The sequence below is a fragment of the Kryptolebias marmoratus genome, linkage group LG15 (assembly GCF_001649575.2).
Source record: "Kryptolebias marmoratus isolate JLee-2015 linkage group LG15, ASM164957v2, whole genome shotgun sequence".
NCBI classification, from domain to species: domain Eukaryota; kingdom Metazoa; phylum Chordata; class Actinopteri; order Cyprinodontiformes; family Rivulidae; genus Kryptolebias; species Kryptolebias marmoratus.
Window position 1 is genome coordinate 12,691,898 of NC_051444.1, and position 16,214 is coordinate 12,708,111.

General features: G+C 42.9%; 2 protein-coding genes across 2 annotated transcripts; one reads left to right on the plus strand and one right to left on the minus strand.

Moving 5' to 3' along the window:
* Nucleotides 1-6,038: 6,038 nt before the first annotated feature.
* On the plus strand, nucleotides 6,039-8,237 carry LOC108237321 (regulator of G protein signaling 9 binding protein). Its single transcript, XM_017418658.2, has one exon. It carries the CDS (start codon nucleotides 6,630-6,632, stop codon nucleotides 7,371-7,373), a length of 744 nt encoding a protein of 247 aa, XP_017274147.1. The 5' UTR covers nucleotides 6,039-6,629; the 3' UTR covers nucleotides 7,374-8,237.
* Nucleotides 8,238-11,490: 3,253 nt separating this feature from the next.
* nudt19 (nudix (nucleoside diphosphate linked moiety X)-type motif 19) lies at nucleotides 11,491-15,864 on the minus strand. Its single transcript, XM_017418681.3, has 3 exons — nucleotides 14,401-15,864; nucleotides 13,422-13,629; nucleotides 11,491-12,922 (listed from the first exon to the last, which is right to left on the minus strand). The coding sequence occupies exons 1-3, from the start codon at nucleotides 15,127-15,129 to the stop codon at nucleotides 12,729-12,731; spliced, it is 1,131 nt and encodes a 376-aa protein (XP_017274170.1). The 5' UTR covers nucleotides 15,130-15,864; the 3' UTR covers nucleotides 11,491-12,728.
* Nucleotides 15,865-16,214: the final 350 nt, after the last annotated feature.

Consider the following 16,214-nt stretch of genomic DNA (forward strand, 5'->3'; position numbering starts at 1 on the left):
CTGGGGACTGAAGCCCTTTCCATTTTCAGAGCTGCTTCTCTCCATTATAGCTGGATGAGCATCAGGGTGATGTCCAAAGGAGCAGCCACAGACGCTGCATGTAAACTGTGTGCTGACCCTCTTCGAAGCTCTGCCTATCTAATCTATATCATCCAAAACATCTGAATATGTCAGAAAAGGAGCTCAAGATTCTTGATCTTGTGGTAGAGTAGAATAGATTGAGTAGATTAAGTAAGATGAAATATTAAAAGTTAAGTGCTGAGATAACAAACTCTCCCACTGGGAGCCTTGGCTTCTGGAGTGAAACTAATTGGAGCGGAGAGAAGAGCCTGAAAGTGAGCGTGTGATGTCACTGCAGCCAGTGTGCGTTTAGATACAGTATGTGTGTGCACATCTGATGAAGTGCTTGGTTATATCAGAAGTCAAAAGAGAAAATCAAAGGGAGGAGGGATAACGCACAAACACAAAACAGTTAGCAGGAAGTCAATTCTGTCGTTGGAACCATTTGTCCATTCCACCAGAGCTGGCCCTTGCCCCCATTATCCTATGTGTGGTGTTCATAGACAGGATCTCTGGTTGAGACGAAAGACAAAGCTCTTGGTTTACTGGTTTGTCTATGTTCGAACCCTCACCTATGGTCAAGAAATGGATCACGATCAAAAGAGATCCTAGTTACAAGCAGCTCAAATGAGCTTAGTCTGCAGGGTGGCCGAGCTCAGCTTTAGTGATAAGGTGAGGAGCTCCTTCTTCTGAGGGGAGCTCAGAGGATGCTCCTCCACATCGAAAGGAGCAAGTTGAGGTGGTTCAGGTATCTGAGTTACAGTTACTGAGCACTGAGAGGAGACCCTGGGGCTGAAATAGAACTTCTTGGAGAAATTGTACAGTAAATCCTTTGTAGCTTGAAAAAGTCTTGAGATTTCCCAGGAGGAGCTGATGAATGTTAATGGGAATGTTTGGATTTTTCACAGGCTAAGGAATGGATAACCAAATGTCTTGTCCCCTCTATCTTTCTGTTTATTCATACATTACAAGATATTATATTTATACATTGGTATTCATGCAGATAAGTCTAATTCACATGACCTGATGCTTTAAAAGGTCTAAATCTGTTAATGCACATCCGTCAAGCTGATCTCTCAGGGTAACTGCACACAACCATCTGTCTCAAATATACAAGAAGCATTTTCAAATTCTCCTTCTGACACAAACCCGTTTAAGAGTTCGAGGCTTTGGACCGCTAAGAGAGCTCTTCACAGTGAGATTGACCAAGATGGACTGACCTCTGACATCAGACAGGCTTAACTCTGCTGCTGCTGCAAACACACACACATACGTTCACATACACACCCACGCACACACATGAACCAAAGTGTAAAGCCTTTTAGTAAGGCTTTTTTTGACTTCCTGAAGACAGGCTCTTAACCTTTTTAAAAGTGATAAAGTAAAGCAGACAGGGACAAAAATATTCTCTGATGATCATCTTTTTTGTGTAGTTGCAGCATACAATGCATATGTAATGAGTGTTATAAATAAGTAACAAACAGCAGCTCCACATTGTTGCAGGTCTCTTATGTATTTGTATTATTAACAATCAAAAACACGTAAAGTATGCTGTTGTGGTGGAGTTGTTTTTAATGTTCCCTCCATTCAAAGCGCTGTTCTATTTTCTGGTGCGTGTACAGTGGATTACATTAGGGCTTCAGAGAGGAGCCAACAAACAAACGAGTACCTCCTTCACACGCACAGGCAGCAGGATGAAAAGCTGAACACTTTTTGCTTTAAGGACTTGTTTTAAAAATCAGGCATTTTCCCGTGAAATGGAGAATGAAACAAAGCTTGGGGCTCTGAAAGAAGACTGATTTTGTAAGACTTATTTAAAGGAAAACATCCAGTAGTAAACAACGTGCATCTTTGGCCGGTGTGTCATTTTTCACCAGATATATCACTTTTCACACTCCCCAAACACATGCTGTGTTATCTGAAGCTCATCTTATATGGTTTACCTTGATGTGATAAGATTAGAGCTGAGCCTTGACCCGACAGATGTCAAGGATCTCTGCAGCTCCTCCCAGTTTGGTGTGGAAGCTACACACACACTGCAGCCCATCAGAGAGTCTTCTTCTGTTGGATAAAAATATTCATGCTTTAATGCAAGCCTGTTCATTATAATTTCTAGTCAAAAAGATCCAGGCTTTTTTTTTTTACTCAGTTGCTGAACCTTAAAAGCTTCAAGGGAAATATGCTTATTTGATAGTTAGATAGGAAGATCAATAGCACTTTAAAGTGTGTCTGTTAATGATACAGCTCAGCCCAAAGACTGGAGACAATGTAGATCACACACACACCCATCCCACCAGACATTTTGTCTTTGCTGGGAGCTGCATTACATTTACTGTAATCGATACAAAGTCTACAGTGTATAAGGAAATGGTCATCAACTGGTGGTTCTCAGGCTGAATCCGGCCTTAATTTCATTTGGTCTGTGCAGGCCCTCATAGAAAAACTGTGTGAAAAATCACAAGTGGTCACATGAGGAAACATGTTAAAATAGCATGTGGCATATGCACAACTTACGGGGAATGTGTGTTTCGGAATATTTTTACACTATGATGTGTGAAAACTATGCAACTCACAGATAAGCTTCAAATAAATCCCATAGGTTTACATATTGTTCATTTGGATTTTCCATAAAACCTGGTTAAAAAACAGTTTTAAGTCATAGATATTAATTTGTAAGAAATCATCATCAGCAGCCTCTGTGGTGCCAGCTCAGCTGTGTGTGCATAAGGTTAAGTGAGGAGTCTGCACCTTGGTGGAGGAGTGAGTCAGTTCACCTCGCTGCTGCATGCTGTGCAGTGTACAAGGCCACACAGTGGATGAGCTCTATCAATAATTCAACAAAGACAGACGTCCTCTTTCCTGGCTGCTCCCTCTCTCCTCACTGCTCGGCTTCTAACTAAATAAATCCTCCTTATTCTTCCTTAGACAGCTCACTTCTCTGCACTCATCGTCTCGCCGCTCTGAAAACTCAGGCTTCCCAAGCCACCGAAAAGAAGCTGAAACTCCCCTCAGCATCAGAATCTGATTCCCGAAGTGATCTTTGGCTTTCTCTTTGCATGAGTAACAGGACATCAAGTTAAAATCATGTCACAGTTGGTAAAAGTTTAACATCCTTGTGGTGCTAAATGGTGTTTTTGATGAATTTAGCTGAGCTGGTGGTTAGTATTGCTGCTACCTTACAGCATAAAGAGCTTTGTAACTTACCTTCATCCAGGCTGATATAGGTTTTAGAGTTTTGGGGGCTGGATTTGATCCTGGATGTTTTTTTTAATATTATTATTATTATTAAACAGTAAAACTAATATGGTTCTGTTCAGTAACAGATGGTTACTGCAAAGCCAAAATGTTATCTGGACCTTATCTACTAAAGCTTTTTCTTCGGATTATCAAAAGGGCTGACAAAGTTATTAGATAGTCCTCTAATGCATTTGCAGTGAAAGTTATTGCGCTTCGAGGCAAAACCCTGTTTATGTGGATCCACTTCGGAGCGACATTCCACACGGAGCACGGTGGGAGCCAGCCGGGTCATTTTTACCACCTAAAAACGTTGATTCCATATGAAGAAAGTGAAAGCCAGAGAGACGACACCCTTCCATTAAAAGATACATTAGTGTGCATTACACTGCTAATCCCAGGACTTGTAGGGTCCTGCTAATCTGGATTATAGTTTTTTCTCATTTTATAACGTCAGTCTTGAGCCTGCGGATATTTTTGCTCATTTCATGGTCATACTTTGCTTTTCTCAAAATATGTTCAGCCAAGCGTATCTATAATCCATTCCTGTTTGATTCAAAGTCTTTTTTAATAATTAGTCATTTGGGTTTAGGAAACATTGGTGCTGCCTGGTGAACAAACCCATATTTCACTGTTGGTAAAACATTCAATGATTTCAGTTTAGTAAAAGCTGCTCTCTTTTTTCATTTTCTGTTAGTGTCATGAGTACTAAGATCTTATTTGATGTTTGAACAAGTGTAAAAAAGGCGTAGAACCTCGACTCTGCCTGAAAGATAGCAAGCAAGAAATCAGGCCTTAGATTGAGGCAGTGGTCCAAAACCCAAGAGACTATAACAGAATTTCAGGGGTCCTCTGCAGAAATCAGAGAAAACTGCTGGCAGCACCATGATCCCAGCATCACTTCATCTGTCAGAGGTTTTGCAATGAAGCAAATCAAAATCATTTTCAAATAAAATGCACTGAATGAAAGGTCCGAAAGTGTGACTGAAAACCTTGTTGAGTCAAATAAGACAAAAGACAAAAAAAAAAAGGAAAAACAGACAAATACGCTTATTGTCCACAACTTTATTTAAACAGTATACAATTTTTGCTGTAAAACTTATTTTAGTTTTTAGCAGTTGTCCATTTGAATACTCAGAGATTCTCTGATTTGTTTTTAATTGGTTGTATTTATATTTCAGTCCGATTAGCTGAAAAATTGACATATCTTGGCGTACTGTGTAATGCATCCTCACAACGTGAGAAATGAGATTCTGACCTTAGGATTTCTGCGTTGGACTTAAAACTACAAAACCGGCATGAAGGAATTTATTTAGCACATTTTTTTCCCCTTCAGTGTCTATTTTAACTATATCGTTCAAAATGTGAAAAGAAAAATCATGGTATCAAAGTGAAATATTTATTTTTATTTGATTTTTTTCCCCCTCCCCTCCAGAGTCAGTGCTAAAAGTCTGACAGGGGCTTCGGGAAAGAAAAAATCGAATTTTCCAAGATGTGTTCACTCTGAGAGCAATCAAACCACAGTATGCCTGACTCACCCTCAACACTTGAATCCAAGAGACCAGCTTATCAGCAATCTCATTACAGGAAAACAGACAGACACTTCTGCCTGTATTCTTTCAGCGCTTCTGTGTAAAGATGAGGAAATCAAGACTGACTGAATATAAACTCCCAAGTCTGAAGTTGTTTTTCCTGCTGCAGCTTGTGTTTGTCACACAGATATTTGACAATGTTTTGATCTTTTGATGAAATGACATACTGAATTGGGCCTATTTTTAGGATGAGTTAAAACATATTACTGGACACACTATGTTAAATGCTCCTAAAAATAAAAGTATCACATAAAGAGGCCTTTATGAAGCTCAGAATGTCCCAAAAATAAATTTGGCCACTTTTTTCAGTCACTGAATAATACCTTGCAGAAATAAAACTGATAAATGCTTTCCAAAAGGTGAGCAGTTACCATAGAAACATGCTCACCAAAGTAAAAATGATCGGCTTGCCAAGATGATCTGAATCAATCAAGTTATTCATCATTAACACCACTAATTTGACCAGATCTTCCAAATTGTGCAGCTTCCAAACGCAGCCGAATGGACACAAAATCTAAAATATGAACAAAATGTGTGCAATTTCAAGCGAGCAAAGCAAAAAAAGAGAGAAGTGTTTCAAACAGATCCCAGTGCCACAGCAGATTTCTTTCGTTGCCGCTTCCTCAGGCATCCCTCCTATATGTGCTGCACTCCATTAGCTTCCCAGTGCAGTTAGTGGCTCATTAGGTCCCATCCGCTTCAATAATGCACAAGGAGCAACCCATGCAGGCAAACACCACACAGCCTCTCAGCTCACCAGGAGCCAACTTAACTGCACATTATCCAACCACTAATGTGTGCTACAATTGTGCTGAAAAATGTGGTAACTCACAAAACAAAGACCTCTGTTAATCACACAAAGGGAGGGTTTATATTTTTGTTTTTTCTCCCCCATACGCTCATCATAAACACATCAAGTGATGTCTTGTCAGTCATTAGCTATTTTTATCTCTTGTGATCATCTGGAATCATTTAGAAGGGTTTGTTGATGCAAAAGGCGAACATTTGAAGACCGTGATTTGACAGACGTGCCAGCTCCGCCCACTTCGGAGGACGGAGCAGCCAATGGCAGGGCGCGCTCGGAGCGGCTCTGACCAATAGCGGCGGAGCTGCCTTGTTCGCCTGCCTGCCTCCGAGTGGCTCCGCGCGTTGGCTGCGCGCGCACATGTGACCACTGAAGGCGCTTGCTGGTATTTAAACACATCATCGATTGGGTGCCGAAGTGGACAGCTCCCCGCGCGGACAAACAGCACCGGAACCACACACACACACACACGCACTAAAAGAGGCACCACCATGGCTCGTTTTGGCCGCTCGCCTCCTCCTGAACGCTGACTGGAGATCAGCTTTCAGCCAGCTGCGCCTCGTTTCTCACCAACTATGGGCTCTGTTTGAAGGGACGGGGAGGAGAAGGCGCCGCGGATGTCGGGGCACCTGTAGCTCAGAGAAAAGCGCCTCCGTCCTGCGGGAGACCGGCTCCGGGCTCCGGCGAGGTCTGATCTCGAGTCGGGGAAGCTTAAAAGGTAATCTTAAAAGGCTTTTTTAGGTGACGGAAGCATTAATTTGTAAGCCGCTCTCTGTGCCTGCCTGCGCACAGGAAAGGAGCGTGATGGACAGAGATGCGTTTTCTCTCACTTGCGTGGATTTGTAGAGGAGGAGGCGTGCTTCCGTGGACACTAAACTGAGCCCAAGATTCTTCTGCTTTCTTGTTTCACATTTCCCCCCACCCTCCCATAACAAATCATGGGGAAAGAGGAGTGCAAAACAATGTTGGACGCGCTGAACAAAGTCACAGCCTGCTACAGGCACCTGGTCATCGCCCTCGGAAGCACATCGGATTCCCAGAACCTGCGCGAGGAGCTGAAGAAGACCCGCAAGAAGGCCCAGGAGCTGGCCGTGGCCAACAGGACTAAACTGACCTCCCTGCTCAAAGACAAGAGCATCAGCAAGGAGGACCGCGCTGAGTACGAGCGCCTCTGGGTGCTGTTCTCCAGCAGCATGGAGCTCCTGGAGGTGGACATGAAAAGGTCCCTGGAGATCGGCCAGGACTTCCCCCTCAAGGTGCCCACCCGGCACCTCATCCAGACGGGCATGACGGGCAGCACCAACGCGGTGGCCGCGCGCGCCATGAGCGTGCAGAACATGAAGTATGAGGCCGACAGCAACGTGGACACGGCCGACCTGAGCGAGCTGCAGACCGAGATCACGCAGGTGAGCCAGATGATGGAGGAGATGGAGATGAAGGTGCAGGTGGCGCCGTGGGCCGTCGTGGCCAAGCAGGAGGCAGGCGCCGAGCTCAAGTCCAACATGAGCGTGGGGAACTCCTCCGTGGGCGTCATCTCCATCTGCGAGGAGGAGCCCAAGGACGATGAGGGCGGAGGGGGCTCCCGGGAGGGGGGCCTGGCGTCCATCGGCGCCGTGGTGGGGTTTTTTGTCATCGTGGCCGTCGCTCTGGTTCTGGGATATTTAGTTATCAACATGTCGTGAAGGACCGCAGCAGCAGGGGCAGCCCTCCCCCATGGACAGAGCATCCTGCTCCACCAGAGACACACAGAGAGGTCTGAAACTTCAAGTCAAAGTTAGACATTAATCTCTCTCTGATTCCTGAATGTATTTGACGGAGATGAGGATTTGCACTTGATAAAATAGCCTTTAGAACAACCTAGACAGTGTGGTTGGGAGAGAGTGGACATAGGTCCTAAACACAGGTATTTTCAAGTGGGAGATAGGTTGTGTATTTTCGGAGGATGATAATAAGTCCTAAAATTACGTGACAGTGTCTGGGCATCAGGATGATCCAAACAACACGTAATCCAAGTGGATTAGTGGGAAAAGCTCAAGCGTAAATGTAGCCGACAGTCAGTCAAGTATTTCCTGTTGGTGTTCAGCTGAACTCATGCTTTAAACTCCACAACTTCGGTCCAGACAAGTCAGATGTGTTCGAACGAGCAGGAGGCCACGTTAGTCTGAGAGTTAGGTTCGTGCTTTAGGGCTCATTTGGGCCTTTCCTCACCTCACCGGTTGGATGTGGTCAGATCCGCACACTTTTAATGCACCCTTTAGAACCTGTACAATCAAGGCCTGAATCTCACGTCACAAACTTTGAGTCTCACGCGCTGCACGGGAGTCTTTGGACCTACAGTGAGAGACAGTCTTTTAAACGTTGCACCTGTTCACTGTAAGCCTGTTCTTGTTGCTTTTTTTTTCAGGGGTTTCTCTCAGTTTTGAATGTAAACGTGGCAACACGAATGAGTCACTTGTACATGCAGTGTCAGATAATGTACAGACAATCAACTATATTTGGTATAATAAAACTCTGAAACACACTTGAAAAGGTGTGTGTGGCTTGAAGACAGCTCAGTGTCTCTTTATGCTGTGGACATACTTCATACCTGCATTGGACATACAGTAAAACAGCCATCATTAGATGGCTCAATTGACTACGACCTATGACCTACGGTTTGTAAACGCCCCAAAGGTGAAGATGCGTGTATCTAATCTACTTAGAGGTATTTTGAGCAAGAGATTATTCTCAGACTTAACAACCTTAGCGTTAAATTAGTGTTAAAAGAGAGTAACACAGAAGCTTGAGCTGCCTAATAGTTTTACTTCTAAGAGTCTTTACAGATATTTCTGGACTGGCACAAAGGTGAAACAATAGGGACGGTGGGACGGTCGTCCTGCACTGTCAGGAACACAGGAATCAGGACAGATCAGTCTGGTTTTAGATCTTCTGTTATTTTGTTCAAAGAAACGAGTAAAATTAAAGAAGATTACGCTGAAGTTAAGCTGATGGTCTGTAGACCAGATATGGCCTAAAACTGAAAAAAAACAACAACCACTTTTCTTTTTATTCAAGGTCAAAGTGTGTTTGCATTTTTAAAGGCTTTTTAGGCTACAAATAAGCCGTGTGTAAAGATGCAAAACAAGCATACTAAAAATAAAAATGCCAATTATCTAAAACTAATCTTTAGCTCGTTTCTCTGTCTGGGGCAAAACAAAAACAAGAACAACTGAGGTGATTTATGTGTAAATGAAATGTAATTATGATCCTCCTGCATTTGTAAATATGTATTCCTTATATTGTGAGCTAGTATGATTTGACCAGGGTTTTTCAAAGATGATAAAATTTAGAAGAGGCCGCACCGATTAAGGACCCTCAGGAAGAACAGGTGTTTAATTAATTCATCATCCTACATAAGTATGCAGTTCTTACTTATTACCATAATTTTTAGACAGTAATCTATTGAAATAGCACTTTGATGTGAAGTCTAATGAAAAGTCTTGTTCATAATGGCGCAGCTAACTGATGCAAATGACCTCATCAGCTCTTAGGGGTGTTCTTCACTGACTAGTAAACAGACTCCAGTTAGCTTTAGGCTGCAGATGATCTAATTTACCCACCATACTTTTTTAAAAGTTGACTTTTTTATATGAAAGACAGCTAAAACTCAAGACACCGGTGAATTTTTAGGACCGCACCTTCAAATTAAATCTACAGTTTGATGTCAGCCAATAAAAGAACTGTGCAACTTCAGTATCTGTGATGCTACTGAAAGACAGACCCTGCTGGAGAAAGCTACAGCTTTTTCTGACAAACACACATCAGCCGTGAACATGAAAACAGCAGCTACTCCACTTTATACCTGAAAGGAAAAATCTGGATACCTTTTCAAGGACAAAGTCATTCATCACTATATGTGAGTAACCAAATATAATTGTAAACAGAGTATCTGCAGGAAATTGCCATTCTCTCAAAAGGAATTTATTCTCAATAAGAATATAGACTATTAAATCATACTTAAAAAATGTGCAGCTGCAGTTTTCCAGCCAGCCGTCCAGTGGGAGGTAAACAAGCCTTTGTCTGTCAGGATTTAAACATTTCCACAGATGTCTTTTCATAATTTATTTTTTAAATCAATATTTAGACTGCACAAAATCTCACATGCCAATTTAATGTGGAGATCTAAAATCAGGAATATGACTAATAAAGTTATCTGAAAGGGGATTTCTAATGCAAAAAGCCCCAATTTTAATTGTATTGATTAAAAATGGCTACCAAAAAGCTTAATTTTTCTGGGAAGAATTTAATTAAAGGATATCCGCAATACAGATGTAGCTCAGCGTTCAAATGGCAAAACTGTTTTAAAATTAGAATTTTTTTACAGATTGCACAGTTTTTTATGGTGGTTGAAGGTTTCCTGAAATACAAATTCTACTTTTTTTTCCTTTGTGGCTATTTTCACTGCTTTTTATTAGGACTGAAATGCTGCTTTGGTCTGAATATCTAAATGACAAATACTAAGACTGTGGTTTGAATAAAAGCCTGACCCTGACACGGAGAAAATAAAAAAGAAATGGAGCTGTTAAGGCTATAAAAGACACAAATTTGAGGTTATCACACAAACAGGCTCACAAGAGGTTATCACACAAACAGGCTCACAAGGAGAAACATTTTTATGGAAGAAAAAAATAAATCATTTTAAATGGAAGCACTTCAAAGAGTAAAATGCTGGAAATGCCTATTATAGTGATATTTTATACATCAAGCAAGATGGCAGAAGTGCAAAATGCCCTTTTTAATTCTCTTTCTTGTTCCGTCTCTTCTCAATCTTTAATGGCTGGAGTCTCGCACAGAAACAGGGACAGAACAAAACAAATGAAAAAAAGTTAAATGATCCACGGCTGAGGCCACAGAGCTGACTGAATTACTCGGAGGGACTTTGATGCCTAAAGATCAGCGGCTCCTTTGTTCCGATGTGAGTCACAGGGAGCTTTCAGACACCTTGTTTATGCTTGTTGTCATTTCACAAGTTCTGCTGCCAGTGAGTCATGAACCTCTACACTTGAAATCTATAACAGGCTGGCACTCTTACCCAGACCTTCAAGAATACTAAAGCAGTGAATGAAACATGGGAGAGAGGGGAGAGGACAAAGCCTCCTAAAATGCTACCCTTTGAAACGTGTCCCATGGATTTCGGAACAAATCTTGATAAAACTCCATCAGCTTTAAAGTATTAAGAGTGCTCAACTTCTTTTAGAGGTGAGTAAGAGAGTTACTTGAAAGATTTTCTTAAAGAACCTTTACGTCTCAGAGACAATTTATGGTTTTACCGAGCACGTAAACGCGAAGGAACCTTCCCAAAGAGGTACGCCAGGCTCAGGCAGACCGCTGCATCATCATCACTTCATCTGGACTCAGATGCTGGGTTTCCAAGGATGTGGGTTTCCATAGAAACCTTCAGAAGACTGCAAACAGCACAGAAGGTTGAGCGGCGTTATTTCAACTCGTCCTCGCTGCCACCGCCATCCAACACGCTCACTCACACAGCAGTGTAACGCAGAACGAGGCGTGCGCGGACAGAAGAGGGCAGCGCTAACAAGGAGACGAAACGTCAGCATCATACCGCGTCAAACGTATAAAAAGCCAGCTGTCAGAGGAAAACTTTCTGAACCCATTAAGGCAGGTCCCCACTAGTTTAATGTGCTCTTATTGTTTCTGACAACTGGTGCTGAAATATGACTTATGAACAGAATGTGTTTAAAAATGCTTTTTACAGAAACAGAATTTACATGATCAAATAAATCTGTGAAGCAGGCCAAGACATTTGTGAAAAATTTAGTTTAATAATGAATAAATTATCAAGTTTAATTTACAAACAGCAAACATATGGCTCAATCCATCTCATCAATCATTAACTTGCCATGAAGGACACTATGGTGAGCAGAGAAGACCCCTGAACGGGAAAAGGTGGGAGCTGTGCTGAACCCCCACCGTCCGAGAGGAGCTGCTGCAACATTTAGGTTTAAATTAGTCACCTTACAATTCCAAAAGCCAAACTTGATTTAGCATCTTGCTCCTGTACAAGAAAACTAACCAAACCCCAAAAAAGCTTAAAGCACACACACACACACACCAGTTATACTGATGTTGACTTACTTCACTTTGACCTCGCGTTCTTTGAAAACGTAAATTTACGTTTCATCATGCGAGGAGACAACTGTACAGCTGATCAAAACTGCACCGCAGATTTAATGTTATAAACTGTAGATTTCACTGAACAATTTGCTGCAATTAGCTTACTTTTTCCAAATCAAACTCAGTGTCATACCTAAAGACAAACAGATCAGTTCTGAACACGTGCTTGGAACTGTGTTCTTCTTCCCTCTGAGCTTCTAACAAAGTCCATAATACTTGTTTATAAATGCTGTAGATCAGGGGTGGGCAACCCTGGTCCTGGGGGGCCACTATCCTTGATGTTTTACTTGTTTCTCTGCTCCAACACACCTGATTTGAATAAGTGTGTCATTAACAGAACATGAAGAGGTGATTTAACCACTGAATCAGGTTGGAGCAGGGAAACAAGGACAACATGCAGGATAGTGGCTCTCTAGGACCAGGGTTGCCTACCCCTGCTTTAGATGATCAGGTCCTGAAATTTATCATTTCTTCATTCACTGCATCTCACAACTACAGAAGGATAGCTCACAATATACAGATTCCCTTTGCTTCAGAAAATATATCACCAAATGTGTACCTCCTATGCTCAGACCTGATGAAGGGTTTTTGATCAAGAGTTGAGATGAGTTAGGAGAGGAAATGCGTTAAATCGAGCTACTCTCCTCTCAGATTTACTGTGTAAAAGCTAAAAAGTTTTAAAAAACTGCTGCACACAGTCCAAGTATTAGCAACCCTTTTCAGTTTTAAGAAAATAATGCTTTATTTTGCTGCAAATAAAACATTATATTATATTAAATTTTAAAATGATAAACCTATTTATCGTTATTACAGTCACAATTTTTTTTTTTACTGGTGCACAGGAGGAGGAGCAGCGTTTATGGTCAAAGATGACTTTTTGAGGTATGTGACACAGCCAGCTCCACAACAGGCAGCAGGTGGTTGTACTTGGGTTTGATGGAGATCTGCAGAGTGGGGGTGTACGGATCTGAGAACACGATGCGGTGAAATCCAGAGTCATCCTGACGGTCCTCCGCCTGAGACAGCCCCGAAGAGCCCAGTGGATAAAGTTTATCCCCTGGAAAGATGAGAGAAGCCAAAATGAGGAAAATAGCAAAGGGAGGCGAAATCAAAACTCAGCGAGTCATCTCTTAAATACGGTTTTAAGCAGCTTCACTGCTAAGATTTTCCTTCTTAGCTGGAAAATGGGTCTGTATTTTTCAGACAAACATTGTGAAATTCAGACTTAAAATATGAAATACTGTCATTTAGCATTAAAAAAACATAATTTTGTACAAAAGAAATAAGTGAAAATGAAACCACCACTTGGCATGATTCTGTACTCATTTGTTTTTTAACCAACTGCATAAAAAAGATGTAGCATCTTTATCTGCCTGAGGTCTTAAAGTCCCACTCTGGCAGCTCTGAATTTCCTAAAATAATGTTTCTGAAAATGACAACTTTACACACATCTTGCAAAGCCAAACAAAGTCATCACAGTAGCCACTCCCCCCCATATTTTAAAACAACCTTTTCTGGCTTGGACAGTCAGAGAAAACACAGTTAGCAACCAGCACCTGGCATCAGTGAAGTGTAGTGATCATCTTCGGAGACGACAACAGGCATCCACTGCTCGCAGCCCTCTGTGGCCCGCCGGTAGGCGAACTTATGGAGGTCATTCAGCGAAGGGAAGCGACACAATCGGCTAAGCTCGTAGAACTGAGGTGGCGGGATCCACAGCTGCTGCTCCCGGTAGCTCTGCAGGATCTCTGAGGGTGTGGCCCACTGAAACACACATCACGAGGCAGGGTTTACCGTATGTGTTAGTTTGGTTTTTACATCAAACGTCATGACATACGGATGTATTCAAGCTGAGTTATAAACAACTTTTACTTCTTTGATTATTGCCTGCTACCACGAAAGGCAGGCAACTGCCAGTGTCTGTGCATTCATTTGTGTGTTTGTTAGCAAAATATCTCAAACTAGTGGACAGATTGTAATGCAACTCACAGGAGACGATCGTTAGATGTTAGATCGTTAGATTTGAAATCCACTTGATTTGAGTTTGCTGCCACAGCTTAGAGACCTTATCAAACAAACAAATTGAACCCATAATGAGTTGACAGTTGGTGTGGTAGTAGCCGAGAGTTATCACAAACACAAACACATCGCGCAAGATCTTTGCTTCAAACTTTGGCATCCAAGGTGACAATTCGTCAATTTATGACCAGCCCAACAATCACGAAAAACAGCAGCAGTCTAAATACTATAAAAACTATGAATAAAGCCACTTTCTATTCTTCTTAAACTTAGGACTTTAAACAGCATTGCTAGTCAAACCTTTTTTTAGAAAAAGAAAAAAATAAAAGGTAAATAAAGGGGTTAAAAGGTGCATGTGACTGCACCAACAGGGCAAATATTTGTAACTTCTGTACATATACATTGGCTTTTAAAGCCACATTTCAACTCTTTTGTATGCAACATCACGTCACATCACAAACAAAAACAGATCCATTATAAATTCAGGTTATGTTGTTGCTCATCGTGTCTTGTCACCTGAAACTGAACAATCTCCTTTGCATCTTGGAGCGCGCTAGGCGTCTCCTGCAAGCAGCACAGGAAGAAAGCGGTGTCAAACCGCGGCCTGCCAGGTCTGCCTTCAGGAGTCAGCCAGTTGGACCACTCGTGCAAAGCCCAGATGTTGGGCAGCAGCTCCAGCTCCCTGCACATCCTGATGAAGTTGGACGGGTCCCGGTTCACCAGAGCTCTCCACTTGGCGAGCTCGCCGCCGCGCACCGCCGCTCGCACCGCAGGACAGCCGTCCTCCTCGACGCTTCGCAGCAAACGCGTCTCCTCCTTTTTGGACACGGCCAACAGCACGCCGGACTCCTCAAACGTCTCCCTCAGGGCGCAGATCCTCAGGGCGACCTCTCCCGGCACGGGGGAGCCCAGCTTCAACCGGTCGGTGGCGAAGATTGGGGCTCTGGTCTCCACGGGCTGTTTTACGCGTCTCAACCCAAAGCTGGGGGAGCTCGCGAAGGGCTTAAAAATGTCCAGCCAGTCGCTCGAGAAGTCCGAGGAGTCGACCATGCCGCCGGGGAAGACGTGGGCATTGGGCATAAATCCGCTCTTGGAGCTTCGTTTGAGCAACAAAACGTCGTATTCAAAGCGAGACGCGTCCCCGCCGACCCGCGGAGTCCGAGACAAGTTGTCCGCGCCGAGCCGGTGTCCTGCGGCTAAAATAAGAGTAGCCGCCTCCTTCCAGTGTCTCAGCGCGGTGTTCATGATCAAATTACTAGGTTTTGTTTGCTTGTTTGTTTTTACAGTTCACTGTCTCCTAAAGTTTGAGCCCCCGCAGTCGGGCATTTGTTTTGTCGGAAATGACGCAGTTGGTGAAAGATACGGGTCACTGCCGCCCCCTTGCGGCCGGAGGACCTGCCGTGAAGTTGCAGGAACTTTCATGCTGTTGGTTATTGGCAATAACTCTTACACCATTGGAAAGCCTGTTTATTTCCCCTTAAATGGAGCCACATTGGTTAGGAAAACAGCAGAGTTGAGTATTTGGGTCGTCTCCATTAAAAACTTGGCAATCTTTGCCAGCGCCCAACAGCTTGTTCTGTTGTTGTTGTTTATTGGACTGGATGATTGAAGTCTAAAGAAACAAAATTGGTAATTTAACAATTGAAATCATTTAACAAATAGGAGCCTCTGTAGCATGTGGAGGAGCCATTCCCAGCCACAACCGCCTTGCACCTGCCTCTCATGCTGCTCACCAGCTTGGTCACACAGTCCTGTGGGATGGCATCCCATTTTCAGCCAGCGTTTGTTGCAAGGCAGCCATTGTGGTTCTGTTGGTCATTCTGAAACGAACGGCATGCCCAAACTGATCTCAATGGGGTTGAGGTCAGAACTGCAGGGAAGTCATTCTATCTTTTCCACTCCCAAATTCTGGAGGTAGTCTCTGATTAAACCCGCTCTGTGGGGGCAAGCCTTGTCATCTTGAAAAATCTTTGGTTCAGGACTGTGGAGAGATGGGATGACCACCGATTGCTCGCGAGTGCTGCCAATCAAGCATCGGATTGTCAGCACCTGGGGTACCATAGGCTCAAGCAAGTGTTAATAGCAGAATAAGCTATAGAGAATAACCAGTGGGGATTTGCAAGTTTTTCATCATGGGTACATACTCAGCTCTGCTGCTCAACCCTTCAAATGCATTTTCCCAACAAATGTGGCTCCATTTATGTGGAACACACATTTGCTCACTTTTTGTGCTATATTTAATTATTACCTTGCTGCTATATGTTCAAGTATTCATTTTTCTAATATGCATAGCTGTAATTTTTATCTGGTGCTAAAAATGGTGATGTAAC

What these genes read in the sequence shown, in the direction of transcription:
- nudt19 (XM_017418681.3), bottom strand. Translation starts at nt 15,129, where the DNA reads ATGAACACCGCGCTGAGACACTGGAAGGAGGCGGCTACTCTTATTTTA. An exon ending in AGGAGATTGTTCAGTTTCAG is followed by an intron (nt 13,630 to 14,400) that starts GTGACAAGACAC and finishes TGTGTGTTTCAG; the next exon opens with TGGGCCACACCCTCAGAGAT. An exon ending in CTACACTTCACTGATGCCAG is followed by an intron (nt 12,923 to 13,421) that starts GTGCTGGTTGCT and finishes TCATCTTTCCAG; the next exon opens with GGGATAAACTTTATCCACTG.
- LOC108237321 (XM_017418658.2), top strand. Translation starts at nt 6,630, where the DNA reads ATGGGGAAAGAGGAGTGCAAAACAATGTTGGACGCGCTGAACAAAGTC.